At 47.1% G+C, this 27,625-nt stretch overlaps 2 protein-coding genes across 10 annotated transcripts in view; one reads left to right on the top strand and one right to left on the bottom strand.

Moving 5' to 3' along the window:
• The first annotated feature begins 8,150 nt into the window (after positions 1–8,150).
• On the top strand, positions 8,151–25,880 carry VPS26C (VPS26 endosomal protein sorting factor C). Its single transcript, XM_002188292.7, has 8 exons — positions 8,151–8,303; positions 14,096–14,239; positions 15,809–15,958; positions 17,641–17,721; positions 19,510–19,584; positions 20,406–20,556; positions 21,410–21,562; positions 22,856–25,880. The coding sequence occupies exons 1-8, from the start codon at positions 8,247–8,249 to the stop codon at positions 22,936–22,938; spliced, it is 894 nt and encodes a 297-aa protein (XP_002188328.1). The 5' UTR covers positions 8,151–8,246; the 3' UTR covers positions 22,939–25,880.
• TTC3 (tetratricopeptide repeat domain 3) overlaps positions 24,020–27,625 on the bottom strand; it is a 59,136-nt gene continuing 55,530 nt past the window's right edge. For 7 of the 9 annotated variants that reach the window (XM_072935926.1, XM_072935915.1, XM_072935913.1 and 4 more), the window contains 6 exons: positions 26,833–27,227; positions 26,250–26,370; positions 25,945–26,157; positions 25,650–25,739; positions 25,015–25,115; positions 24,020–24,363 (listed from right to left, as the gene is read on the bottom strand). In XM_072935926.1, coding sequence (XP_072792027.1) covers positions 24,348–24,363; positions 25,015–25,115; positions 25,650–25,739; positions 25,945–26,157; positions 26,250–26,370; positions 26,833–27,227 — 936 coding nt within the window. In that variant the 3' untranslated portion in view covers positions 24,020–24,347. Of the gene's footprint in view, positions 25,116–25,649; positions 25,740–25,944; positions 26,158–26,249; positions 26,371–26,832; positions 27,228–27,625 lie in introns of those variants that run through there. The other 2 variants (XM_072935921.1, XM_072935929.1) reach the window with 2 other exon arrangements.

A 27,625-nucleotide genomic window follows, 5' to 3' on the forward strand; every position in this document is an offset into this window, starting at 1 on the left:
GCTTGGAAGAAGTTTCCTGTCCTGGGTGTTGCTTCAGGCTGATTTTTTATTCTTTAAACCTCTCCTTTCTTTTTTTTTTTTTTTTTTTTCCTTCTGTTTTAAGTGGGAAAAACAAGGAGAATTTGGGATTTTTTTTTTTTTGAAGGATAATATTTTGGTCAGAGGAATTTATAAACAACTTCAAATTTCAAAGGCTGAAAACAGCAGCTAAAATAATATTTCTTTCTTAAATTGTCACAAGAAAGAACTTTCTGTTGTCATTTTTATGTTGCTTTTCAAGGCAGTGAATTTGATATGTAATAAATTGTAGTAAATATGCCAACTTTGTGGTATTAATTTTTACCCAAATTCCAGATTCTGAGCCTCACCTTCTTAGCCAAAGGGACAACAACACAAGGTTTTTACAGGGAACATGGAACTGTTCCACGGGGCAAAAAATTCCTTAAAAGTTACTTCTCAAGTGGGAAACTTTTACAAACATTTGCTGTTGATTTTCACAAGTGTCATAAACTCCAAACCCAGGGCTCTGCAGCATCTTCCAGTTGTCCTTGAAGGCCATGGCTAAGAGGGGGAGGGAATGTTGGGATGAGGAGTTTTCTCCAAAATTCCGTGGTTCAGAACTGGCATGTTGAGATCCCAGAATTACAGAAACTCAGAAATCCCAGAATAGTTTGGGTTGGAAAGGACCTCAAATCCCATCCAGTGCCACCCCTGCCATGGCAGGGACACCTTCCACTGTCCCAATGTCCAACCTGGCCTTGGGCACTGCCAGGATCCAGGGGAATCTGGGAATTCCATCCCAGCCCTGCCCACCCTGCCAGGGAACAATTCCCAATTCCCAATCTCCCATCCAGCCCTGCCCTCTGGCAGTGGAAGCCATTCCCTGGCTCCTGTCCGTCCATCCCCTGGAAATTGTCTCTCTCCATTTTTTTTGTCAACTCCTTCAGGTCATGGAAGCTTTTTTAGGGTGTTTGGAAAAGAACTGCACACTCTGCTTCATATACAGAGAACTATGGATTTATACCAGGGCAGGTGTGCTACAATGTTCTCTGGTTTGTTCTGTATTTTGTGCTCTTAGTTATTCCAAATATTTGATTTGTTTCTCTCAGTAAAAGGGAACATTGTGCCGATATTTTCATGGCAACATTAATCAGAACCCAAAGATTTCAGTTGTGAGAAAAAACAGGAGAGTCCATCCTTACGTACACAGAATTCCCCCCAAGTGCACCACGTCACTACATCAGATTTTCTTTTCCATTTTATTATCCAGTCCCTCAGTCTTGTAAGGTTTTTATTCAGTTCTCCAGCCAGGCTTTTAACTACACCTCAATTTGTCCTCTGCTTTTCCTTTACCTGAACACCTCAGTACCTTCAGCAGTCTGTGGTGTGTCCTGCTCAGCCCCTCTCTCCAGATCATTGATACATGGAGCAGCACCAAGCACAGCACAGCTCCCTGCAGACTCCTCCTGTGACCTCCCCTTCTCTGAAAACTGACCTTTTAGTTCTCTTTTATTTCTTTCCTCTCATCCTACAAGTTTTTGATCCATTCTTCTCTTGCTTCTTTTGCATAAAGTTTTTTTTTTATTATTATTATTTTCCACGTGATGCTTTGTTTGGGAAGCTTGTTATCCCTGGAAATCCCTGAGGAGCACTTAACCATGGATCTTCATGTTTGGAGGGGAACACACTGGAGGCAGTTCTTCAGCTCTTGGACAACACAGATTTGGGACAACACAGATTTGGGACAACATAGATTTGGGACAACACAGATTTGGGACAACACAGATTTCACATTGAGGTCTCTACACAAGAGAGACCTGGAGGGGCTGGAGCGGGTCCAGGGCAGGGAACGGAGCTGGGAAGGGGCTGGAGAGTTCCTGAGGGAGCTGGGAAGGGGCTGAGCCTGGAGAAAAGGAGGCTCAGGGGGTGTAGCAATAAAAGGGAGAAGCCACCAGGTCTGCAGGAGCTGTGGTTTCATCTCTGCTGTCAGGATTTGCCCTCCTGCAGCTCAGGTGGGTGTGGGTCTAAAGTTGTCACTGCTCTCACTGCTTCAGGAAACCAAAATAACAACAGGAAAACCTAATTTCACCTCAGACTAGCCAGGAAATTGTGCCACTCATGTTTGGATGTGGAATTTTGTTGAGCAAATGAGGCTTTCATCACCTTCAAGCTCAACTATTGCAAGGAATATATTCTCAAGGTGGAGTCAGCCACAAAAGGGCTCTCAGAACCCATGGCTGGTTCAGATTTGTCTCCTGAGTCCAGTTCTGGTCCTGCAGGAGAGACCTGGAGGGGCTGGAGCGTGTCCAGGGCAGGGAACGGAGCTGGGAAGGGGCTGGAGAATTCCTGAGGGAGCTGGGAAGGGGCTGGAGAATTCCCGAGGGAGCTGGGAAGGGGCTGAGCCTGGAGAAAAGGAGGCTCAGGGGGACCTTGTGGCTCTGCACAGCTCCTGCCAGGAGGGGACAGCTGGGGGGTCGGGCTCTGCTCCAGGGAACAGGGACAGGAGGAGAGGGAACGGCCTCAGGCTGGGCCAGCAGAGGCTCAGCTGGGACAGCAGCAGCAATTTCCCCATGGAAAGGGTGCTCAGACCTTGGCAGGGGCTGCCCAGGGGGGTTTGGAGTGCCCATCCCTGCAGGTGTCCCCTGGAGGTGGCACTGAGTACTCTGGGCTGGGGACAAGGTGGGCATGGGGCCCAGCTGGGACTCCATGGGCTGGGAGGGCTTTTCCAGCCTCAGGGATTTGGGGTTCTGTGGAACTGTTGCATTGTCAACTCAGAGGCAAGACCAGGAATTTTATTTTCTCTGTGGTTTTGCTTTCTCTGTATGTTCCTTTAGCACCTGGATGCTCTTTGGGCCCTGCCCACTCTGCTCCTGATCCTGACAGAAAGGATTTGGGTTTGGGAGTCATTCCTCAAGCTCAGCTCAGAAATCAAAGAACCATGGATGGTTTGGGTTGAAAAGGACCTCAAAGCCCATCCAGTGCCATGGCAGGGACACCTTCCCCTGTCCCAGGCTGCTCCAAGCCCCATTCAGCCTTCTGTGAAAGTTAAAAATAATTTCCAAACTGTCTCTTCCTCCAGTCTAAAATACTGAAAATATATCATTAAAAACATTAAATCACTCAACATTTTTGGTTGATGTCTCCTATCTATAATGGAAAAATCTATTTAAGGGGCTGAGTTACACAGTTTTCCTCCTATTTGACAAGAAAAAAAATTTTTAAAATCTGTGTTCACTGCCTCAGGAAGTTCCAACCACCTGAACAATCAGGGTGGAAATATGCTGCCCTTAGCACACCTCACACTGCAGCCCCAGTTACACACTCCTTACAACCAGGAGGAAAAAAACTAAGCCATGAATTGTAATCTTAACCTTGGAGTTTCGAAAGCTATTTATGTCACAGGAAAATGTAAACAGCTGAGGGTGTGGGGATCATTCACTGGAATATTTTTTTCCCCTGGTCCCAAATCAATATTTTTAAAAAATAATTAAAAAGTTCTTTTTCTATTCCAGTCCCCTTTGAGGTCACCACAAAACTTTGCTTCCACATAAATGTTGGGCACCACAATTTTTGTTTAATACATCTGTCAATGTTTTTAATATCTGCATAAATCCCAAATTCTTTTTCAAAGGATTCACTCAGAATCACCACCCAGAGAGTCAGTCAACTTCATACATTAACTTGTCATTATTAATTTAATATTATTTGAAAATACTTTTAACAAAGCACCTTTTTTAACACTGTGCACTACAATTCATTGCTGCTGGCAGAATATACAAGTTTTAGTTGGAATGTGCGTTTATTTTGTATTTATTTGTGGTTTTATTCTGCAGACCTGTATCCTGCCATAGATTATCTGCCAGATTCCCAACAGTTCCTCCATATCCATCAGTTCTTACATACAGACCTGCAAAATTCTCTATTTTGTAAAGAGTTTCTTTTACCATGACATTTTTAAAGACATCAACTTGCCCATCATGATTCAGAATCTCTCAACATCCAGTAACAACCTCTACTAGGAAAAATTACCTAATTAATACCTAATTATTTCATTATTTAATATCTTTTCTGATTCCTCATAATTTTTATTCAGGATATTCAGTCATTATTTTCTTTCCCTGCCAAATATACTTTTTTTCCCAATGTCTAAACCACTTGTTTTGTTTTATCCAGTGTTTTTGTCACCCCTACACATTTTATAACATTATTTTCCTTACTGGCTAATTCTCTTGAGAGACAAGTGAAGCTCAGTGCAATTTTCAGTCAGTTCAAGCCCTTTTTAAAGCATCTAATGACAGTTCCTCTGAGGGAATTCCCTTCAAAACTCTGTATTTTGGCTGGAAAATTAGTTCATTCTTAAATACCTTTGAAAATCCTTCACCAATATTATTATAATTTATGGGATTTTTTCCTTTTATTGTACTTGTCTCAATTTAAACACCTTCATTAGACTTTTTTTCCTGAATGTTCCCCAAATTTGTTTCATCTCAATAAGCTTTTCCTACCTTGCAATGTGAATAAATAAGTTTATTTTGCTGCTTTCTGTATTATTTTCTCATTAGTTCTTTGAAGTCTGATATACTTTAAAGCATAATTTTTAATGAAAATGAAATTTCTGTGCAGTGGGGAAACATTTTAGAAAATATTGGTGAGACTTAATGTGTCTACAGTCCCTCTATGTGGTGCAAAGATTTTAATTTCTTTTTTTATTATCTTCTTCCTTTCAGAAATACCACCACTTATGTGGTGCAGAGTTGGGATTTGCTGATTTTTACACAAAAAAAAAAGGATTTCAATTTACTTCCTGTTCTTCAGGGCATCACTTTTCTTTTCCCCCCTCATTGGTGTTAAAGAACAACTTTTCCACCCAGGTGCTCTGAAATACAATTTGTCAAATGTGCTTATAGAAACCATGGAGTGATCTCAAAATTGTCCAACATGTGAACAAGATTTGAAATTACTTTTTTATTAGACTCAATCATCTCTGAGCTCCTTAAAAATGTAGATTTTGTCATGACTTTGTATAAACTATAGAACTTCTCCCATTGAATTCCTTAAATCCCTTCTAGTCCAAACCATTCTGGGATTCTACACCACAGTCCTCTGAGCAAAGATTTCAAAACTAATAAAAAAACCAAAAAATAAACCAGAAAAACAGGTTCTGTGTACCCAAAAAAAGTTTGGGTAACCAGGTTCCCTATGGTTATTCCAAATGAGGAATGCTGTCATTCCAAACCAATTAATCCATACATTGCAGCTCTGGGTGGAGGTAAATACAGAAATGGAATTATTCTAAACAATTTAAATTTATTTGTTAAATGATGTCCCAGAAATAATCAGGTAGAAAAGTTGGGAACTGGATGATCTTTAAAGTCCCTTCCAACCCAAAGCATTCCACAAGGATTCTGTGATAATCAGGAACAAAAACAAATGTATGGATGATTCCAGGTCCATACAGTTTTCCCCTTGGTTTTCAGTTTAGGTTCATTTTTTTTTGGGCAATTTGAGACTGACAATTGTAGGTTTCATTTGGGAACGGAAATTCCTTCAGAAAATCAAAATTAAGGGCGAAGGAACTTCTCAGTGGAATATTGGCCCCCAGCCTGGAGGTGGGAAGGGAATTCACATGTCATGACATCTGGGCTGACAGTGATTACCTGGCCCAGGATATTTCTCAGGGGATATTTCTCTCCTTGAAATAATTGTTTTATTCCTCCTGCTTTCTGATTTGAGGAGTTTTTGCGTGCATGTGTGTTAATTTGTTTTTGTTTGGTTGTTGTTGTTTCTTCGGTTTTTGTTTGTTTTGTTCGAATGGGGTATTTTTGTTTTTCTTTTTTTTGGGTTTTGGTCGGGGGTTTTTTTTGTTGTTGTTGTTGGTTGGAGTATTTTTTTTGTGGTGTTTTTTTGGTGTGGTTTTTGTGTTTGTTGGTTTTTGTGGGTTTTGTTTTTTGGGGTTTTTTAAATAATTTTATTTACTGCACCTGCAGAGCTGCCCCAGCCCTGCCCCAGCCCAGGAGGAGCTGGAGCTGCTGCAGAGAGCCCAGAGGAGGCTCCAGGATGAGCAGAGGGATGGAGCAGCTCTGCTGGGAGGAAAGGCTGGCACAGCTGGGATTGTTCCCCTGCACAGGAGAAGCTTTGGGCTGAGCTCAGGGTGGCCTTGCAGGGCCTGGAGGAGCCCCAGGAAACCTGGAGAGAGACAATTTCCAGGGGATGGAGGGACAGCACACAGGGAATGGCTTCAAAGTGAAAAATTACAGGTTTAGATCAGATAATTAGGAAAAATTTCCTTCCTGGCAGGGTGGGCAGGGCTGGGATGGAATTCCCAGATCCCCCTGGATCCCTGGCAGTGCCCAAGGCCAGGTTGGACACTGGGGCTGGAGCAGCCTGGGACAGTGGGAGGTGTCCCTGCCATGGCAGGGGTGGCACTGGGTGGGATTTGAGGTCCCTTCCCACCCAAAATTTCTGGGATTCTTTCTACAGAAGAGGCACTGAGCTGTGCACAGCAGGGTTGGGACACCAGTTCCTTGCCTGCTCCCTGCTTTGTTTGTGGGATCTGTGTTGCCAGGCACAGGGGCAGCTCCTGCCTGCACCAGCAGGAGTTTTTCCTGGACACGAGGCTCCAGTTCCTAGAAATGAGTAACTGAAGTACCTTGGAAAATGTTTCCCAAGAAAAGCAGCTGATTGTGAAAGTGATGGCAAAAAAATAAAAAATAAATCTACATGCTCAGCAGCAGCTGTGCTGTCCAAGCTTTTATTTTCCTCTTTTGAGTTCTCCTTGAATGGGGGAAAAAGTAAAACAAAGAAATCCCTCTTTATCTGTCCCACACTAAATAATGACAGCAATTAGCTACCTGAGTCCTGCCAGTAATAATCAGTGATCCCAGTTAAATGCTCCTTTCTTTTTGCAATGACCACTTTCCCTCTCTTCCCTGAAATGTGGGACAATTTGAAATCTGACTTCTTCGTCCCAAAACTGGAGCATGCAGTGGGTTTTGCTGGGTTCTCCATAGGCACTCCAGCAGGAAGGGACATGGATGGATTTGGGTACTGAAGGCTGAGGAGATTTCCTTCATGTGAAAAGCGCCAATCACTTGGTTTTTAAAATTTTAAAATTTAATAATAATAAAATGTTTATAAAAATAGTAATACAATTAGAGTAATAAAGTTTAGAGTTAGGGCAATTACAAGACAATAAAAAGCAAAGAATTATGGATGTCCGGATGCTCTCGGACACTAAGTCACAAAGAGCATTTCTTGTGAACAAAGGAATAACCTTAAAAGCAACATCCTGCTGCATATTCATATATCCTTCATGGATACATTTTATTTAAAACAAGAACTCTGTCTGTTGTATGCCAACTGTTTCCTTTAATCCTCTGGCATCTTCGAGTCGAGCAAGGCCTGAAGAAATTAGTTTCTTCTGATAAGAAAACCATAAATTCCTCTCCTTTGGAAGATTTAGGTGTTCCTCGAAGCGAGTATCTCATTCAAAAAAAAACTCCCCCCACATACAGTCTCTATTTTAACATGATGTTGGAACCTAAAATTATATTTAACACCATAATTAAGAGAATTAATACGGCATAACTTTCTAACATTACAAATATAATATTAATTGTAATATTTGCGAAAAGCCAATCATAAAATAGGGATTTTTCACACTTCCACGGATGGACGAGTCCGGATTGCGCTGCAATCAGGGGAATTCCATGTGAGGAATTCCACACCTGGAAGAGATCGCAGCGTTTCCCTCAGCACTGGGACATCCCCACCCCGAGCGTTTCCGTGCTCCGGGTTTTTAAGGCGAAATTCCTCGCTGCCCACTTCGCAAGGCGCTGCCTTCCTGCATTTATGGGACAGGCTGCGGGAACCTCTGGGGACAGAGAACGGAGACAAGTTCGCTGCTCGTTCATATCGGTGTTTACGGCTGTGCAGTGCGCTCTGAGGGATGAATTTCAGCACGGCGAGGCCTTTCCCGGCCTCCCATTGTCACCGCCCTGCTCCCTGAGGCCGCGCCTACAACTCCCATCAGCCCACGCGGCGCCCCGGCTTGCAGTGAGCGCTGCCGGCGCGCGCAAAGCACGCCGGGTTTTGTAGTTTTTGCCGGGTAACGGCTGTGCGTCATCAGCCCGCCCGCGCGTTGCTATGACAACGGGGACGGCGGGCGGGGCCGCGCGGGAAGTGACGGCGCGAGGACCCGGATGGGGCGGGGCGGGGCCACGTGAGGCGGCGGTCACGTGTCGGCGATGGGGACGGCGCTGGACGTGAGGGTGAAGCGCGCCGGGAAAGTCTATCGCGATGGGGTTCGTGTGTCGCGACAGAGCCGCGGGCACCGGGCGGGCCAGGGCCAGGGCTGGCATGGGGAGCATCGGGATGGGCACTGCCAGCGGGTCAGGGGTGCCCCTGCCCCTGTGCCCAGCCCTGGGGGCACCTCTGGGTGCTGTGTCCAGCCCTGGGGGCACCTCTGGGTGCTGTGTCCAGCTCTGGCTCCTCAGCACAGCAGGGCCAGGAGCTCCTGGAGCTGAGCAAGGGCCTGGAGCAGCTCCGGGCCCAGGAAAGGCTGAGGGAGCTGGGGCTGCTCAGCCTGGAGAGAGCCCCAGTGAGAGGGGCCTGAGCCCTGTGTGTCCCTGTGTGTCCCTGTGTGTCCCTGTGTGTCCCTGTGTGTCCCTGGCTGTCCCTGGCTGTCCCTGTGTGTCCCTGTGTGTCCCTGTGTGTCCCTGGGTGTCCCTGTGTGTCCCTGGGTGTCCCAGTCTGTCCCTGTGTGTCCCAGTCTGTCCCAGTCTGTCCCAGTCTGTCCCTGTGTGTCCCTGTGTGTCCCTGTGTGTCCCTGTGTGTCCCTGTGTGTCCCTGTGTGTCCCAGTCTGTCCCTGTGTGTCCCAGGCTGTCCCTGTGTGTCCCTGTGTGTCCCTGTGTGCAGGAGGTCAGAGCAGCCCCAGGCTCTGCCCCAGGCCCAGCGATGGCCCCAGAGCCACGGGCAGGGGCTGAGCCCAGCAATTCCCTGCACAGGAGGCACAACTTGTGTCTGTCCATGGAGAAAAGGAGGCAGAACGTGGAAGAGCTGCCCGGGGAGGTGATGGAGTCTCCTCACTGGAGCCATTCCAAGCCCACCCGGGCGGTTCCTGTGTCACCTGCTCCAGGTGACCCTGCAGAGGTCCCAGATCATCTCCAGAAGTGCTTTCCAAGCCCGGCTATTCTGGGATTCCCTGAGCCTGTCGTGGGTACCGTGGGTCTGTCCTGTGTCCCTGATTCCCGCTGGGACCGGCCTTGACAGCGGCGATTCCTCGGCAGGCGGAGTCGTTCGCCCTCTCCTGGTGCTGCCGCGGTGTCCCGGAGCTTTCCCGGTGTACATCCCGCAGCTTTTCCCGTGTGTGCATCCCGGAGCTTTCCCGGTGTGCATCCCGGAGCTTTCCGTGTGTGTATCCCGGAGCTTTCCGTGTGTGCATCCCGGAGCTTTCCCCGTGTGCATCCCGGAGCTTTCCGTGTGTGCATCCCGGAGCTTTCCGTGTGTTCATCCCGGAGCTTTCCGTGTGTTCATCCCGGAGCTTTCCCCGTGTGCATCCCGCAGCTTTCCGCGTGTGCATCCCGCAGCTTTCCATGTGTACATCCCGGAGCTTTCCGTGTGTGCATCCCGGAGCTTTCCGTGTCTGCATCCCGGAGCTTTTCCCGTGTACATCCCGGAGCTTTCCGTGTGTACATCCCGGAGCTTTCCGTGTCTGCATCCCGGAGCTTTCCGTGTCTGCATCCCGGAGCTTTCCGTGTGTGCATCCCGGAGCTTTCATGTGTGTATCCCGGAGCTTTCAGTGTGTACATCCCGCAGCTTTCCATGTGTGCATCCCGGAGCTTTCCGTGTGTGCATCCCGGAGCTTTTCCTGTGTCTATCCCGGAGCTTTCCGTGTGTGCATCCCGGAGCTTTTCCCGTGTATCCCGGAGCTTTCCGTGTGTGCATCCCGGAGCTTTCCGTGTGTACATCCCGGAGCTTTCCGTGTGTGCATCCCGGAGCTTTTCCTGTGTCTATCCCGGAGCTTTCCGTGTGTGCATCCCGGAGCTTTTCCCGTGTATCCCGGAGCTTTCCGTGTGTGCATCCCGGAGCTTTCCGTGTGTACATCCCGGAGCTTTCCGTGTGTACATCCCGGAGCTTTCCGTGTGTGCATCCCGGAGCTTTCCGTGTGTGCATCCCGGAGCTTTCCCCGTGTACATCCCGGAGCTTTCCGTGTGTGCATCCCGGAGCTTTCCGTGTGTGTATCCCGGAGCTTTCCCCGTGTGTATCCCGGAGCTTTCCGTGTGTGCATCCCGCAGCTTTCCGTGTGTCTATCCCGGAGCTTTCCGTGTGTGCATCCCGCAGCTTTCCGTGTGTGTACATCCCGGAGCTTTCCGTGTGTGCATCCCGCAGCTTTCCGTGTGTCTATCCCGGAGCTTTCCGTGTGTGCATCCCGGAGCTTTCCGTGTGTGCATCCCGGAGCTTTCCGTGTGTGCATCCCGCAGCTTTCCGTGTGTGTATCGCGGACCTTTCCGTGTGTGCATCCCGGAGCTTTCCGTGTGTACATCCCGGAGCTTTCCCCGTGTGTGCATCCCGGAGCTTTCCGTGTGTGTATCCCGGAGCTTTCCGTGTGTGTATCCCGGAGCTTTCCGTGTGTACATCCCGGAGCTTTGCCGGCGTGTATCCCGCATCTTTCCCGCGTGTATCCCGCAGCTTTCCCGTGTGCATCCCGGAGCTTTCCGTGTGTGCATCCCGGAGCCCTCTGCGTGTGTATCCCGGAGCTTTCCCGGTGTCCCTGCCCTTGTCCCGTGGCTCTCCCGGTGTCCCTGCCCTTGTCCCGCAGCTCTCCCGGTGTCCCTGCCCTTGTCCCGCAGCTCTCCCGGTGTCCCTGCCCTTGTCCCGGAGCTTTCCCGGTGTCCCTGCCCTTGTCCCGGAGCTCTCCCGGTGTCCCTGCCCTTGTCCCGGAGCTTTCCCGGTGTCCCTGCCCTTATCCCGGAGCTCTCCCGGTGTCCCTGCCCTTGTCCCGGTGTCCCTGCCCTTATCCCGGAGCTCTCCCGGTGTCCCTGCCCTTGTCCCGGAGCTCTCCCGGTGTCCCTGCCCTTGTCCCGGAGCTCTCCCGGTGTCCCTGCCCTTGTCCCGGAGCTCTCCCGGTGTCCCCGCCTTTGTCCCGCAGCTCTCCCGGTGTCCCTGCCCTTGTCCCGGATGTTTCCCGGTGTCCCTGCCCTTGTCCCGGAGCTCTCCCGGTGTCCCTGCCCTTTGTCCCTTTCCTTCTGCCCTTCCCTGGAGCTTTTCCCCTCTCCCAGCTCTTCCCCCGTCCCTGCCCGGGGCTGTTCCGATCCCGGCTCGGCTTCCCGCTGCTCAGCTCCGGGATTTTGGGCATTGCTTTTGGGATTGAGTGGTGCTTTTTGTCCTTCCCCATTTCCTGGGTGCCGCGGGAAGACCCTGACCCTGCTCAGCAGAGCCCGATGTGGCTTGAAAGAGAAGGAATATTTTAAATTTTTAATCGCGTTTTACCTAGAAATCCCGAGTTGCTCAGCAGAAATGTTCAGGTGTCTCTTTTTTCTTGCACTTGTATCCTAAAAATGCTTTCCATCCATCAGAATTCCTTTTATTGCGTGATTTTAATCCTGGAAAACTGGATTTGAAAGGAAGGGCGTGCAGCATCTGTCCTAAAATTGTCAGATTATCTAGAGAATGGCAGAGCTGAATTATTCCATTTAGGAATGACTCCAGAGGGGTAAATACTGTTTCACTTTCACATCATTTTGTGCATTATAAAATTAAAAATTTAGGATTTTCTTTATTTATCTCAGTTTCTCAGTGCTGTATCCATTTTCAATTTGACTAAACTGTACTTGCTTTATATCACTTTTAAATGGATTTTTTGGGTATGGAAAGGAATATTCTCTCTGTTTTAAGCTGAAATTAGGGTATTTCTGGTCAGTCAATCTGCCAATTTTCTTTTTACCTTCCACTTTAAGTCCATGTGGAAAGGTTTGTAATTTTAGTTCATTAACTGGGCCTGGAATCTGTAAGTCTGGGATGAAAACACAGCGATGGAAGAGCTCTACACCAGGGATACAACATGGATTTTTAGTAGGAATCTCCTAGCGGGAGAAAGGAGATGCAAACCTGGAATTAGTCATGGAAGGGACCTCAAAGCCCACCCAGTGCCACCCCTGCCATGGCAGGGACACCTCCCACTGTCCCAGGCTGCTCCAGCCCCAGTGTCCAACCTGGCCTTGGGCACTGCCAGGGATCCAGGGGCAGCCACAGCTGCTCTGGGCACCCTGTGACCACCTTCCCAGGGAGGAATTTCTTCCTAATATCTGATCTAAACCAGTAATTTTTCAGTGTGAAGCCATTCCCTGTGCCCTGTCCCTCCGTGCCCTGGAAATTGTCTCTCTCCAGCTTTCCTGGGGCTCCTCCAGGCCCTGCAAGGCCACCCTGAGCTCAGCCCAAAGCTTCTCCTGTGCAGGGGAACAATCCCAGCTGTGCCAGCCTTTCCTCCCAGCAGAGCTGCTCCATCCCTCTGCTCATCCTGGAGCCTCCTCTGGGCTCTCTGCAGCAGCTCCAGCTCCTCCTGGGCTGGGGCAGGGCTGGGGCAGCTCTGCAGGTGGACTCTCACCGGAGCAGGACACAGGGGCAGAATTTTGAGCTGGGTTTTTTTGTATTTCTGAAGACATATCAAAAGAAAAATTGATATTTAGCTTCCACTCATGCTTCCCTTTCCTGCTCCCAGGCCGTGCCCCCTTCCCATGTGCAGACAGCAGCTCTGGAATGAGTTGTTGCTGTGTGACAGGAAACATCTCCTTTGTTAAAGCAGTTCACATGTTCAGGGTTGTCCTTGCTTCTCAGAGTTGAGCTGGACTCATTTTTTAAAGCAATAACCTAATTGCTTGTGCTAATTAGGGCCCCTTAGCAGAGCAGTGCAGAATTTAGGTCAGCTTTTCTTTGCTGTCCCTTTGTGCTCCTGTTCCAGCATTTCCCACTTCTCCTGCTGCAGTTCCTCTTCCCAGGCTCTCAGGATGTCACCTTTGCTTGGATGTGGATGTTTTCCTGCTACCTCAACCCTCCTGACCCATTTTTGCCATCCTGTACCACCAGGAAAGACAAAAACCTGCCCAAATTCCCCTTCTGCTGGAGAGATCCTGGTTTGAAGTGGTCAGGTGCAGAGTGGGCAGCTGGGATTGTCCCATGGCTGGAGGGAGCTGTTCCTTGGGGCCAGTTTGCCTTGGGAAGGATCAGGAGAGGAGCTTTATTCCCATAAAACTCCCCAGTTCTCAGTCACCTGCTGCCTTTTCCAGCTGGGAATATTTCAGGATTGAAGGAGATTCTGCAGTGTGGGAGAAGGGATGGATAAACCATGGAGCTGCTCTCCTGCTGCTCACCAGTTTTTCAGTGTTAAAAAGACTCAGCTGACACTTTGGGGATGCAGCACTTTTGTGCAAAGGATATTTTGTGGACAGCACATCCTTCGTGGGATGAGTGACAACATCCCTGGAGTCACACAACTCCTGCCTTTCTTTCAGATTCACTTCAAAACTGTTGCTTTGTGTTCATTTTCGGTATTTTAAATCTCTTCTGCTCCACTCTTGAGGTGAATCTCACCTTCAGATTGGCCATCCCTTTTCCAGTTGTGCCTTCTCTTCCCTCTCCCGTGGCTGACCATCCCAATTTTCAGACAGCAGTTCCTCCTGGCAGTTTTTTCCAACACAAACAGAACTTGGCTGTTACCAGCTGGCCCAAAATAAGGGTTTTTCATCTTCCTGGACAGAAAATCTTGAAACTTTGGGAAGAAGTTGAAGCTCAGGTTTATACTTCAGCCAAGAGGAGGATGGTATTTTTGAGGAAAAACCAAAAGTGCAGAGCTCTCATCCTGAGCGTGGGATTCTGATCCTGAACCCTGGGATTCTGGAAATCCTGGAATTCTGGTAGAGTTTAGGTGTTGTTGGTTCTCTGTCTCATCCTAAATCCCTTCATTAGTGTTTGTCTGTCCTGACAAGGCTACACCATTTGGGAACAGGATTTTTTTGACTTTGGAGATCAGTTCCAGGCTGTTCAGATAACAGCTATGAAAAAATGGATTTAAACAAATGTTTTCCTCTTTCCTCTTAGGAAATTCTTTCTGGAGTGGTGGTCATAACCAGTAAGGATGCAGTGCAGCACCAGGGGATCTCCTTAACCATGGAGGGCTCAGTGAACCTGCAGCTCAGTGCCAAAAATGTGGGTGTGTTTGAGGCCTTCTGCAACACTGCCAAGGTAAGACCTGCACAGGTGACTGTTTTTAGCACAAAAAACCCTCTATTTTCTCAAACGAAACCTTTCCTTAAAGGCTCTCAGGTGGTCAGAGCTGCTCATGGTGTGGAAGTGATGGAAAGCAGGGAAATGCTCAGTTTTATCTGGAGATCACAGAATCCCAAGATGGGTCAGGCTGGAAGGGACCACAGAGGGTCACTGGTGCCACCTCCCTGCTCCAGCAGGGCCATCCCAGGGCTGTGTCCAGAAAACTCTGGAATATCCCCAGGGAGGGATATGTAAGGACATTCTGGGGAAGTAACACACACTGATGGGAAAATTTTCCTTCAGGCCAAAATACACTGCCATGAATAGGTAAAAAGGGTTACTGGATGATGCACTGAAGGGCTGTGATTTAAAGAAAATTAATTATTGTGTGATGCTGCTTTATTTTTGTTGAAGTGACTGGGTTTAACTGGACTTTTGTGCTAGATCAGTCCCTGTGAGGTCTGTGGAGGCCGTGAAGGGGTTCCTGGGCATGAGACAGGAGTTGCCAGATTGCTCTGGGGAGAATGGGACCTGTGAAGCTCCTGGGAGGGCTCTGTGCTGCTCCCCGGGGTTGGATCCCAGCAGGGCAGCTTCTCCAGGGACAGGGCTGAGCAGGCAGCTCCATCTGGAGAACATCTGGTTAAGTGAGGATGGCCTTGGGTCAGGGAATCACAGAAAGTTCCAGGTGAGACCTTAAAAATCACCCAGTGCCACCCCTGCCATGGCAGGGACACCTTCCGCTGTCCCAGGCTGCTCCAGCCCAAATCCAGCCTGGCCTCGGGCACTGCCAGGGATCCAGGGGAATCTGGGAATTCCATCCCAGCCCTGCCCACCCTGCCAGGGAACAATTCCCAATTCCCAATCTCCCACCCAGCCCTGCCCTCTGGCAGTGGGAGCCATTCCCTGTGTCCTGTCCCTCCATCCTTGTCCCCAGTCCCTCTGCAGCTCTCCTGGAGCCCCTTCAGGCCCTGGCAGGGCTCTGAGCTCTCCCTGGAGCTTCTCCTCTCCAGGTTGAACATTCCCAGCTCTCCCAGCCTGGCTCCAGCCCTGGGATCAGTTAAATGGCTTCTTCTGGATTCACCCAACAGCTCCACTTCTTTCTTGTGTTGGAAGCCCAAGAGTTGGGGACAATAATGGCAAAACTGCAGAGAGAAAAGAAATGTCCAGGTCACCTCCCCACAGTTAACCCTCACTGCAGTGAGAGATCTCCCCTAAATAAGGATCAGCTGTAGAGCTCAGAGGGGATGGCTCAGTGGCCTTGGTCATTCCTGCTGATGTTGAGGTCATAATTTAGGAAATGAAGCTCCACTTCCCAAAGCTGGAGCTGCTCCTGAATATCTTTGGTCCTTAATGTGATGCACCCTTAAAACAGAAATGGTTTTCTTGAGCAAAATATTAATGTTTCTTTCTATTATAAAAAAACATCCCAGCACTGTGTGTCCTGAAGAGGTCCCTGGGATTCTGGAAGTCCAGGAATTCTGGTAGAGTTTAGATGGTGTTGGTTCTCTGTTTCAGCCTAAAACTCTTTGATATTTATCCTTGCAGCCTATTCAGATTATCAACAGCACCATTGAAATGGTGAAACCAGGGAAGCTCCCCAGTGGCAAGACAGAAATTCCCTTTGAATTCCCACTGCAAATGAAGGGCAACAAAGTTCTGTATGAGACATACCATGGAGTCTTTGTCAATATCCAGGTGAGGAGGTCCTGTCTGGAGAGAAAATGGGAAATTTCATCTGCACAGTGTCTTCTCAAGCAGCTCTTAATCCATGGAAATTGAGGATGAAGTTTGATGGTGTTTTCAGTCTGACTGAGCCTTCCACCCTTAATGCAATAAATCTTTAAGGAATGATGGCACAAACAAGATGTTTTACCTGAAATACCTCAGCAAAACATCTGTAACCTAAATTTGATCCATCCTGATGTTGTAGGAAACTGTTTCTATTCTTTTCTTGAAAAAAAAAAACAAACAAAAACAAACCAGCACCACAGTGTGGTTGTATTCCAAATAAATGTGTAATTCCATAATGAAAACTCCAGGTGTTGAGAGCAAATAGGAATTGTTTGTTTTGCTGGGGTGAGGAGGAGTAACATTCCCTGCGAAGATCTGTGTGGAATATTTGCTTGGACACGGTCTTGTGGAAAGACAGTTTGGAAATTTGATCTTTTTTGGTTAAAAATTGCCTTATTATAGGTGGGTTGGTTTGTTTGGGCAGTTTTTGGTGGTTTGGTGGTTTTTTTAGGGAGCAAGTCTTTCTTCAGCCATCTCTTGAAGGTAAATTCTGTGTTAGACAATGAAGTTTGATGTCACTGGAATGAAAAAAACAAAACAACCTAATAAACCAAATCACCCCCTCAGCAGCCTATCAGAGGTAACTAAAAGAAAAAAAAATCCCTTGTTTTTTGTCTGTTTGGATGTTTTTTAAATCCTTTCCATTTATTTGCTCAGTGTTGGCTTCTTCCCTCATGTAACAGCTGTTGTTTGTGGTGGGGATGTCAAAAATGGTGCAGCTTCCCATACCCCAAATAACTTGCTGTGATCAGTCAGTCAGTTTGAGCTGCACTTTAATGAGGAATATTTGTTTTATTTTGTCATTCCTTCTCTCCTCTGTGGAGCTTTTCTTGAGTAAAATACCATTAAGATTTAATAATTAAAATTTCAGCCAAACTTTGAGAGTCCTTCTCTCCTGCAGAGGGAATTGTGACACTGAGGTGCTGGTTAAGGGACACTTCCAAACCTCTGGGCAGTTTAATTGAGCCTCTCTGTCTTGATTTAGGGATTAATTGTGGGTTCCAGTCTCTGTTCTGATGCAGAAACCTTTAATCAGACATTGCTGGGGGGTTGTGGCCATGAACCAGAAGTGAGGAACCCAAATCCCTGGTCTGAGGGAGGAATTAAAAATCAAACAAAACAAAAACCCAACAGGTTCCGTGTCCTGTAAGGAAACTGAGGGGCTTTGTTGGAGATGCTGAAGTGTAGGATTTCTGGGATAACCAAATTCTTATTATTTTTCATCCACTGGTTTGTGGCTCCCATTTTAGGGGAGCAAATTGGAAGCAAATTCACTTCCTTGCCTGATTTTAGTGCTGCTTTGAGCTCAGCTGTGTGGCTGAAGTTCCCCATGAAATATCCCAAGAACTGTGAATTCAATCCCACAATAAAACCAAAATTAGAGGGGCTGAAGACAAAAATACAGAAATACAGAAATATCACACTGATAATTCCTTAACCAAAACAGGGTGGAAAATCACCTTTAACTGGATATAACAGGAACAACTCTCTGCACAGAGGCAGAAGGGAGGTGAAAAGTTGGGAAGGAGGGAGGAAATCTGAATTAAACTTTTCTTTTTTTCCCTTTTTTCATCCCCTTCCCCCAGTACACCCTGCGCTGTGACATGAGACGTTCCCTGCTGGCAAAGGACCTGACCAAGACTTGTGAGTTCATTGTCCACTCCCTGGTGAGTGTGGTTTCTGGTCATTTTGCAGTTAATTAATATTTTTAATTGATTTTTTTTCTCCCCACTTCATTTTAAGGGGAGAAAAAAACAACACAAATAAACCCATGGAAATTGTGATAGTGACACGAGGGGTTACAAAAGTGTAGATTCAGAATATCCTGAGTTGGAAGAGACCCCGAAAATCATCAAACCCAGCTCCTGGCTCTGCACAGGACACCCCAAAATCCTACCCTGTGTCTGAAACCTTTGTCCAAAATTTAGGAGTAAAGGAAAACAAAACCACCCCAAAAAGCTGTTGCTTCTGCTTAGAAAAATCCATCCCTCTGTTACAGGACAAAGAGGAGTTGGATTTTCAGATGTTTTTAGTGCCTTGAGTTTATTCTCTTATTCATCCTTGAAGTTCTGAGACAATGGGGTGGTCACATAAATATGATGTCATTGTTCCAAACACTGTTTTGAATTATCCCAGCAGTTCTCAGCCAAAGGTTCCAGGCTCCCACAGTCCTGGAAATGGGAGCTGGGTGGTGAAAATCCCTGATTTCTGTTCTTCAGGAGTTCTGATACAGAGCCCTGACTCCAAACTATCACAGCTGGGTCTGCATCAAGGTGGAAATCATTGTGGGATGGTGGGAGGGACCTTCAGGATGACCCAGTCCCATCCTCACCCCAAACCATGTCCCAAATCCAGGCTCCTGAGCACTCCCAGAGACTCCAGCACCTCCCTGAGCAACTCATTCGAGTGCCTGACCACCCCTGCAAGGGAAACAATTCTAATTCTGGAATTTCTAATCCCTGTTTCTAATCCTAATACTTGTGGCAGGAGGTTGGACTCCCAGAAGATGCTTTGCTGGTTCTTACAGAAGTTCCTGTGTTGGATTTGGGGTTGGTTTAGATTGAGCTGTGCTGCCCACAGCAGCTGAGGACGGGCCAGAGCTGAAGAAAAGTCCCTTTTTCCCCCTATAACTTGCTGGAACACCTTCCTTCTGTCATTCCTTTGAACTCTTTAACAGGACAGTAAATAACAAAATCCTTTGTGTTACAGGTCTTGTGGTGAAAATGTTATTTTAGTTCTAAAGTAACTTTTTAAAAGATGTAGTTTGGTGTTTCCAAGTTTCCTGTTGGTAAGATTTCAATATTTTCTGCAATATCTGATGCTGCATTTTATTGGTCCATTATTACATTTATGAGTGAGCCACACTTGTCAGAGGAGTGACAAATCACATCTCCTGCAGTTTTCCTGGGTTTATTTCTTGTTCCCACTACAGCACTTCTGAGCTCACCAGTCAGTAAATCATGAATCTCTCAGGGTGAATTAATGAGGTTTTACTGAACATATAATTCTCACTGTCAGTGCTCAATGTACCATTTCCCTTCAGCTTATTCTGTGCCAGAATTTGTCATTTTGGGAAAATGCAGCCAGTCTTTTGCTAATCTCTTCCATCTTGCAGCTGGGCAGCAGCAGCTATTTTGAATTTTTGAGCAGTGAGGGCAGGTCCTCACTCAGAGTTCCAAATCAGCCCCTTGCTGGTGGACAGAAGAATTTATAAAGCAGATTGGAAGCAATGGACACAAGTTCATTTAGATTCCCTGCTCCCCAAATTTAATAATGAACAGAAACATTCCAAAATTCATGTAGAATAAATTTATTTATACTTTTTTTTCCTCTCTGCTTCACATGGGGAGGGTATTCTTGCTGTTCCAGGTGGTTTTGGGCAGCCAGTTGTTGTGGTTTTTAATATTCTGGTTTTTGGGGATCAGATTTCAGTTTAACCCTTCCATTCCCTGCAGTCACAGAAAGGGAAGCTGCTGCCGAGCCCTGTGGACTTCACCATTACTCCTGAAACTCTGCAGAATGTTAAAGAGGTAAAAGGATTTTCATATTATTTTATTTTAAAGGTAAAGTTTGTGTGTTTCTGAGTGAGACCAGAGGAGTGACTAAATTCTGCCTTGTAGATTATCAGGCAGATTATCTTGGTTTTGTTTTTCCATTTTATTTTTCACCTTTATAAGCAATCAAGTGATTCTGCCTCATCCCTTGCACTGTGGTGACCACTGAAGGTGGAGCTTTGCTCAGGAGTAGTTAAATATTTAAAAAATATTTAAAAGTAGTTAAATATTCATTTCCTGAGTGAAAAATGGCAATGGAGCAAGGGAAAACATTCTGTACCATGGACAGTCAAGAGCCTTTAAAAAAGTGTGTTTTGAGCCTTGGTTATGCCTTTTTTTACAGCTTTGGGAATTCTCAGATGAGATTTTGGGAAGGAATTGTTCCTGGGAGGGTGGGCAGGGCTGGGATGGAATTCCCAGAGCAGCTGTGGCTGCCCCTGGATCCCTGGCAGTGCCCAAGGCCAGGTTGGAGCAGCCTGGGGCAGTGGGAGGTGTCCCCACCTCCTTCACCACACGGTTCCAGCTCCTGGATGAACTCTATCAGCCACGTTCTGTCACTTCTGCCCAGGAAATGCCCATCCATGGGCTGGGTGGAGGAGGAGGAAGGACACACGGCAAGGGAGAATATTGTAGGAGAAATCCTGATACAGAGTGACGGAAAGAAATTTAAGCTACGTGAGGAATTTCTGAACTCTTGAGTTCTCAACTTCGGACTTTTTGTGCAACTTCCTACTTAAGATTTTTTTTCTTTCCTTAGTCTGCTCTTCACAGTGCCATCTTTTTCTCCTCTTTTTCAGAGAGCCTCCCTCCCCAAGTTCCTGATCAGAGGGCACCTGAACTCCACCAACTGTGTGATCACGCAGCCGCTGACGGGGGAGCTGGTGGTGGAGAGCGCCGAGGCGGCCGTCAAGAGCATCGAGCTGCAGCTGGTGCGGGTGGAGACCTGTGGTGAGCCCCTGGCTGGCAGCAGCCTGCAGCAATTCCCTCCATCCCTTCCCAGGGAAACAGGGAGCAGCATGAAGGCGAGGCCAGAGAGCACTGAGGCCCTGCAGGGTTTGCACTTTGCGCTTTGGAGGAACAGCTCTGATGATAATTTAAATTATTTCTGTGATCCTTTACTCTGTGAAAACTTGCAGGGATTTTCCCTCCTTATTCTGGTGAATCTCTGCTGGTTCTTGGCTTCTTTCTCCTGCCTCTGTCAAGGTCAGGATTGAAGCACTCAAGGTGATAGTTCACATTCAGACTCAGGTGTTTATTATTTCTTACTTGTGTTACGGTCTCACAGCAGTGAGTTCTGCAGTATTTCACTAACAAAGCACAAAATGGCCAACTATCTCCCCCTACAAGGTCTTTTAAGGATAAACTGTCCAATTAAGAAATGACACCTCAATTATTTTCACTTTTAACCCAATACCCAACCACCCGTGCCCGCAATGGGGACTTTTTTATCCAATTGCACAAAACCACCCAAACTCATGGAGGAGGTGAAGAGGAAGGAGCAGCCTCCACCCTAAAACCTCCACCTTGCTTTATATCTATTCCTGCATTCTAAACCCTTCAACTCTGAGTTTCCCACCCTGTGATATCACACACTTCCATTCAAACCCCACACCTGTAATCTGTTTTATTATTGAATTTTGGAAGCTTCTCCACAGCCTCAGGTCAGTGCAGTGTTCTCCTGGGGGTCAGTGCTGGCAGCACAGAAAGTCCCAAATTCTCAGCACCCAGGACTCCAACGTATCTCCATTGTAAATTTTGGCTGCTGCTTTCTCTCATCTCCTCCCACTTCCCTCTTGCCCAGGGTGTGCTGAGGGCTACGCCAGAGATGCCACAGAGATCCAGAACATCCAGATCGCCGAGGGCGACGTCTGCAGGGGCCTCCCCATCCCCATCCACATGGTGTTCCCCAGGCTCTTCACCTGCCCCACCCTGGAAACAACCAACTTCAAAGTGGGTGAGTGGGGAGGCATTTCCTGGGACAGGAGTGGCCACCTTCATTCCCTTTCCGTGGGCAGGTGAGGGGGTAAACCCAGCAGAGCTGCAGGAGGAGCCCAGGAGATCCCTGTGCTTCCCTGAGCCTGAATCCTGCTGCATTTCAGACTGAGAGAACACAGCACAAACAGCTGTGCAGCCACCAAGCTACTCCTGATAAAATTCCATAAGGAGGGACAGGAGCAGCAGTGGAGTGCAGGGCATGTGATGAACACTTGAGGAATAGTCCGAGAATAAAATTCCTTCTTTTCCTCACCAGTGACAAGCCCCCTTTCCATTTCTTCTCCTTTTTGTTTCCCACTCTCCTGCTGAAAGCCCTGCAAGCAGCAAGGTTGGTCATGGTGTGACCTACCCACACCACGTGCTCCTCCCTCCTGATTGTTGTCAAAATCCAGTATTTTTATTAACAAAACCAGGATTTCCCTCACTTGATCAAAAAAGAGCTGCAAGAATCCACTTGGCTGGTTTGTATTTCTTCCCCTCATCCTGCTGGAATCTGTTGGCATAGAATCTGTGTGGAGTGGTTTTCCCCAAAATAATAATATTCTTAATTTTTTTTGCCATTTTAAGCTCTTCAGTAGCAATTTACAATGAGAATTTGAATTTATTTTGATTTCTGATTCCCTTCACTTATTAACTCTGCTTGGCTTTTTGTTCTGGCTCCATTTAGGATTGATTATTGATCTGTTACTGATTTTTAGCTTTGAATGACACAACGTAGTATCTAAGAACAGATTTTTTCCTGGAACTTCTGTTCTCCAGTTTTCAGGCCTGTTATATTCCAGTATTTCATTTCCCAAGGCTGTTACATGCTGGAAACAGCAATGGGTCTGTCCTGGAATTCTCCCATTCCATGCTTTAAACACCATCTTGGTGGAGGTGTCTTCCCCAAAACATTTTTTTCTTCGATGTCTGAAATCTTTTCCAGAGGATTCTTTGCCATAATTTATCAGTGATAAAACAATCCAGAGGAATCCCATAAGATTACAACAAAGCAGGATTTTCTTGGAATGGTCCAAGGGCTGGGATGCCTGGATGGGGTTCTGCCTGGAATGTTACAGGAGCTCCTTCCTCATGCTGCTGCAGGATTCAGCTTTCCTGTGGAATTCAAGCAGGATTGTTTATAGGATTCAGCTTTCCTGTGGAATTCAAGCAGGATTGTTTATAGGATTCAGCTTCCCTGTGGAATTCAAGCAGGATTGTTTATAGGATTCAGCTTCCCATGGAATTCTCTCTCTTTTTCCCCTTCTCCCAGAGTTTGAAGTGAACATCGTGGTCCTCCTGCACGACGACCATCTCATCACAGAGAACTTCCCCCTGAAGCTCTGCAGGATGTGAACACCCACAGGAGAAGCAGGGAAGGATTTTCTGGGAATTCCTCAGAGGGCAAGTGGAACTTTATCCATGCCTGACTTCAGCTGGAGCCACCTCACTTCCTTCTTCCTGTGATCCACTTCCCTGTTAACCTGGCCAAGACTTTGCCTCTCTGCATTCCCCAATCCTGCTGCCTTCAACAGCCATGGTTTTTTCCCAATTTTTCTCAGGCAAATCCTGAAGGAATCATTCTGTAGCTTCCTACAGCTTGTAGAAGTATGTAGCAAGTTTCTCTCTTGATTTAATCTTGCAATATTTGTTCCAAAGTCCTTTGAAGACCCCTTAAAACTCATAAATCCCAACACAGCCATACTGGGAATTGTGACAAATAAGGTCTTTGAAGGCCTAAAAAATGGTGCTACAACTCTGGAAGAGGTGCTGTGGGATCTGTCCCAAGGTGGAGGGGAAATGAGTGATTTCAAATCACACCAAGGAAATTTTGGTCAAATTGGGAACAGGAGTTGATGTTGGAGGAGTTAATTAATGTGTGTGTGAGTGCACAGCTTAAAGGAAAAGTAATTCAGTAAGAAATAACCTTCCCAACACAAACAGCTTGTGGATTTTCATGTTGTTTTCATGGAACAGCCACAACTTGTGGATTTGCCATTAATTTTCCATGTGGGGTAGAGGCAGGCTCAGTCTGTATTATGGAAATTGGAAGTGTAAAGATGAGCACCTAAAAAGGCACAATGAAGAAAACTAAGAAAAATAATGTCCTTTGGTTTCTCCAGCAGCATTGCCAAGCAGGAGAATGTAATTCCAGTTTGGGCCCTGGTGTTTCAGGAAGAAAAACCTGAAATTTTCATTTCCAATGTCTGGGAAGGGGCAGGAAAATACTATTTACTGAAATGAACTATTTAGTGAAATTTACTTTTCCCTGAGACCAGGGATGGTACAGTGGGATTTGGGGAAGAGCTGCAGCCCCCCAAAACTACTGAAAGCTGAAAAGGATTTCAGTGCTGGAATTTTTAGGCCTTAATTCTACAGCAGAGTAGTTACTCACTCCTAACCCAGAGTGAGCAGAAAAACTACACAAATCAATGTGTTTGGCTGTAGCAGTAATTTTATTTTTTATTCAAGTGGCAATTAATACACTCATTAATGAAAGAAGAGTTTAAAACTTCAGCTTCAGGAGATGTAGCAGGGTGGGGAACAAGTGATCCCTGGAATTAGCCAAGGGCTCCTAATCCATGTGCTGCTCCCTGGATTCAGACAACAGAATATTTGAGTTTCATTTTAAGATTCTCAGGCTCTGGTCCTCACCTTTTGGCAGTGTGGGACAAATTTGTCTGTGTTGAAGGTGCTCTGTCCACTTCAGACTTGGAAAACAGTGGGAGAAAATTCCTTGAGCTGTTGGAATTCTGCCCCTCCTGCTACTGGTGACCATTCCTGCACAAAATACAGAGGAAGTGTGGCTTAAAAATCCTTCTAAAAATCCTTTTAAAAAATCCTTCCCATTTAAACAGACCAGTTCTTCAACAAGGGGGAAATTCAAATTTCAACCTTATTTTTAGATTAAAGAATTAATTCATATGAATCATTTAAAATTCTTACTTCAAAATGTGACTTAAAGTCATTATTTAAACAATTTGAGTTCTCAGCTGTGGATTTATGCACAGAGATAAGCTGCCAAGACCACACCAGGCTTGAATCCTGGATTGTTTATGCCAGAGGAAGGGAACATCTTCATTTCCAAAAGTAGGGTCACCTACTTACTTGATCTTGGAATAAATCTGAGGGAAAAGCCCCCTCCTCAAAGGAATTATGAACCGGCCTTTCAGGTAAAAGAATTTGGTATTTTCAATGTCCCCTAGCCAAAAATCCATCAGTTTTGTGTGCTGCCAGCCCTGAACTGCACAGCTTTAGGCAGGAACCAGGAGAAATCCTGGATCTTGGAGTCAAATCCCCAGGTTTGTTCCCATGGCCAATAAACCCAGGGTTCTGTCCTGTTCCCCAGCACTGGGGTTGTGCTGCAGCCCCTTTTCATCTTGAATTCTGAAGTGTGGGAGGAGAGCAGGAGTAGAAGAGGCTCAGCTGTACTTGTTCCAGGCAGGAAGCTCGGGGAAGTCCTCGGGAAGCAGAGCGTGGACACGGCAGATGGGGCAGGTGCTGGAATGCTGCTTCAGCCACATCCGGATGCACTGTGGGGACAGGAGAGGGTGACAGGCAAAACTGGGGAACAGGAGTCCAGCTGGAGGCTGAAAATTATTGCCACTAATGGGGAAGCTCTTCAACAAGTTCTCCACCCCTGAAATTTGGGGGTGCAGAGCTGTTCTCCTGCTCTAACCAAATTTATTCTGCGAGGACAAATCAGCATTGAAATGAAAAAGGTAAAGGGAGAAATGGAGCTATTCCAACACAATCTTGGCTTTTTTACTTCATGAATTTCTACTATCAGGAGGCAAATACAGAGTTTTCAGGGATAACCCATTCCCCAAGTGTGCTGCCAGCAATCCCAGCCAAATTCATTCCCTGAAGAATCACCTGAAATCCACTCTGATGAATCATTTTACTTTAAAAATACCTAAAGCTTTCTGGCAGGCTGGCTGTGGGTCAAGTCTGGGGGGCAAAGGCTGGGAAAGGAAATGGTGCCCTGTTGTTTAAGCCCTGAAGGGCAAGGGGAGGGTAAAGGGGTTGTTCTTGAGGTGGAGATGAGGAACAAGAGCAGAACTCACGTCTTTGTGGAAGTGATGGCCACACTCGAGCTCACAGCAGTCTGTGCTCAGCTCATCGTGACAGATGGCACAGGGATCCTCACTGCAGGCCTGGCCAGGAAAGGAACACCCAGTTATTTAAAAATCAGCAACTAACCAGCACATTCTACACCATTAACAAGGTCACTAACTTTAACCAAGTCTACTGAAGCTTTTGTACACAAAATAAACGAGGCAATTATTTTTTTTTCTCCAGGATTATTTCGTGTCTTGTACAAAGCACATGGCAACAACTGCACTGAAACAGAAAACTTACAGCACTGTCCTGCTTTGTCCATTTGGCTTTAGGTGCAGCTCCAGCATTTCCCCAGGGCTGCAGGTTTGGCTGAGAGGGGTTTTTACTGGAGGTTTTGGGGCCGGGCGCTGCCTGGGCAGAGCCAGGGGCGATTCCTTCCATGGGCACGTCCCTGCCCCGTGCTGGGGGAGCAGAGCCCAGGGACTGCAGGGCTCTGCCTGCTGGAGGTGCTGCCTGCACAGGGAGCAGAAAGGAACTGTGTTCTTGGGGCTGTGCTGCTCCATCTCCCAGGGGAGGAGGAAGAGGAGCAGCTGCAGCCCCAGTACCTTGTGCTGCTGCTCCAGGATGAGCTCCGTGGCCTGGCTGAGGATTTCATCCGGGCTCAGGGTGGCCACGCTGGTCCCATTTCTCCTCTGCACCTCCCTGATGGAGGCAACGAGGTCTGAGCTGCAGGGACAGGAAAGGCAGGGTCAGGGCTGGCCCTGGAGAGCACTGCAGGCTCCCTGCTGGATCCCAGCAGGACCACAGGAACCAGCTTTTCCAGTGACTCTCCAGGATGAAACTCCTCACCCATCACCAGAATCATGGAAGGGGTTGGGCTGGGACAGACCTGAAAGCTGATCTCATTCCAGCCCCTGCCATGGCAGGGACACCTCCCACTGTCCCAGGCTGGGATCCAGGGGCAGCCACAGCTGCTCTGGGAATTCCATCCCAGCCCCTGCCCACCCTGCCAGGGAACAACTCCCAATTCCCAAAATCCCATGTAACTCTGCCCTCCAGCAGTTTAAACCCATTCCTCTTTGTCCTGTTCCTCCATCCCTGTCAGCAGAATGAAATCAATTCCTTCATCCCTTTCTTTCATCCCTGGCTGTTCAGACCTTGTTTCACAGCACTCCTTCAATCCAGTACCTGCTGTAATTTGGGAATATACTCTGGAGCCGGGCAAAAATATTTTCATTTCTTTTTTGAAGCTTTTTGTTGTTTGGAATTCCAGAAGGCCTCGGCTGCAGAGCTGAGGGATCTTGGTGGGTCAGGTTGGGCTGGACATGCTGGGAGTTATTTCCAGAAATGCCTGACGGGCAGGATGGTGAGATTTTATTGGAATGTGACCCCTCTGGAGCTTTGGGATGTGTTTTGCCAGCTGCAGAAGAAGCCTCAGAGGTGGCAGGTGCAGGCTTAGCTCTGGTCTGGGCTGGAGCTTTTCCATCAGAACTGGAAAATGCAGGAAGGGCACTGGGATGTGCAGGTGCCAAGGAATAGGTGACAATGGCAGGGTCACACACGGAAGGTCTGCCTGGCATTGTCTAGGAAACAAACACATTTCACAGGAAACAGTGATTAAAACAGATTCAGCATTTGCAGTGGGAATTGTGACAGGTGTGGCTGTGCCCAGGATCTCAAAGGTGGCATCAGTTTATCTCAAAAACTCCCTTACATCAGGGCAGTCCTTTGACCTCATGGTTATTTCTCTTCTAAAAGGTCACTCTGGTCTTAATGCAGAAAAAAATCAATTCCAAATGCAGAACAAGAGGCACAAAAGCTGCTCTTTCCCAATAAATTGGTGGTGATTAAATTATCTCCATATTCTGTGTCAATAAATAGAAAGGACAGATCTCCTAAAAATAACTGGGGAAATAGGCAGGAGAACAGGAGTGGAACTTGCAGAAGACCAAAAAAAGTGTCAATATTAGAAAAAAAAACT

This window comes from Taeniopygia guttata, chromosome 1 (genome assembly GCF_048771995.1).
Source record: "Taeniopygia guttata chromosome 1, bTaeGut7.mat, whole genome shotgun sequence".
NCBI classification, from domain to species: Eukaryota; Metazoa; Chordata; class Aves; order Passeriformes; family Estrildidae; genus Taeniopygia; species Taeniopygia guttata.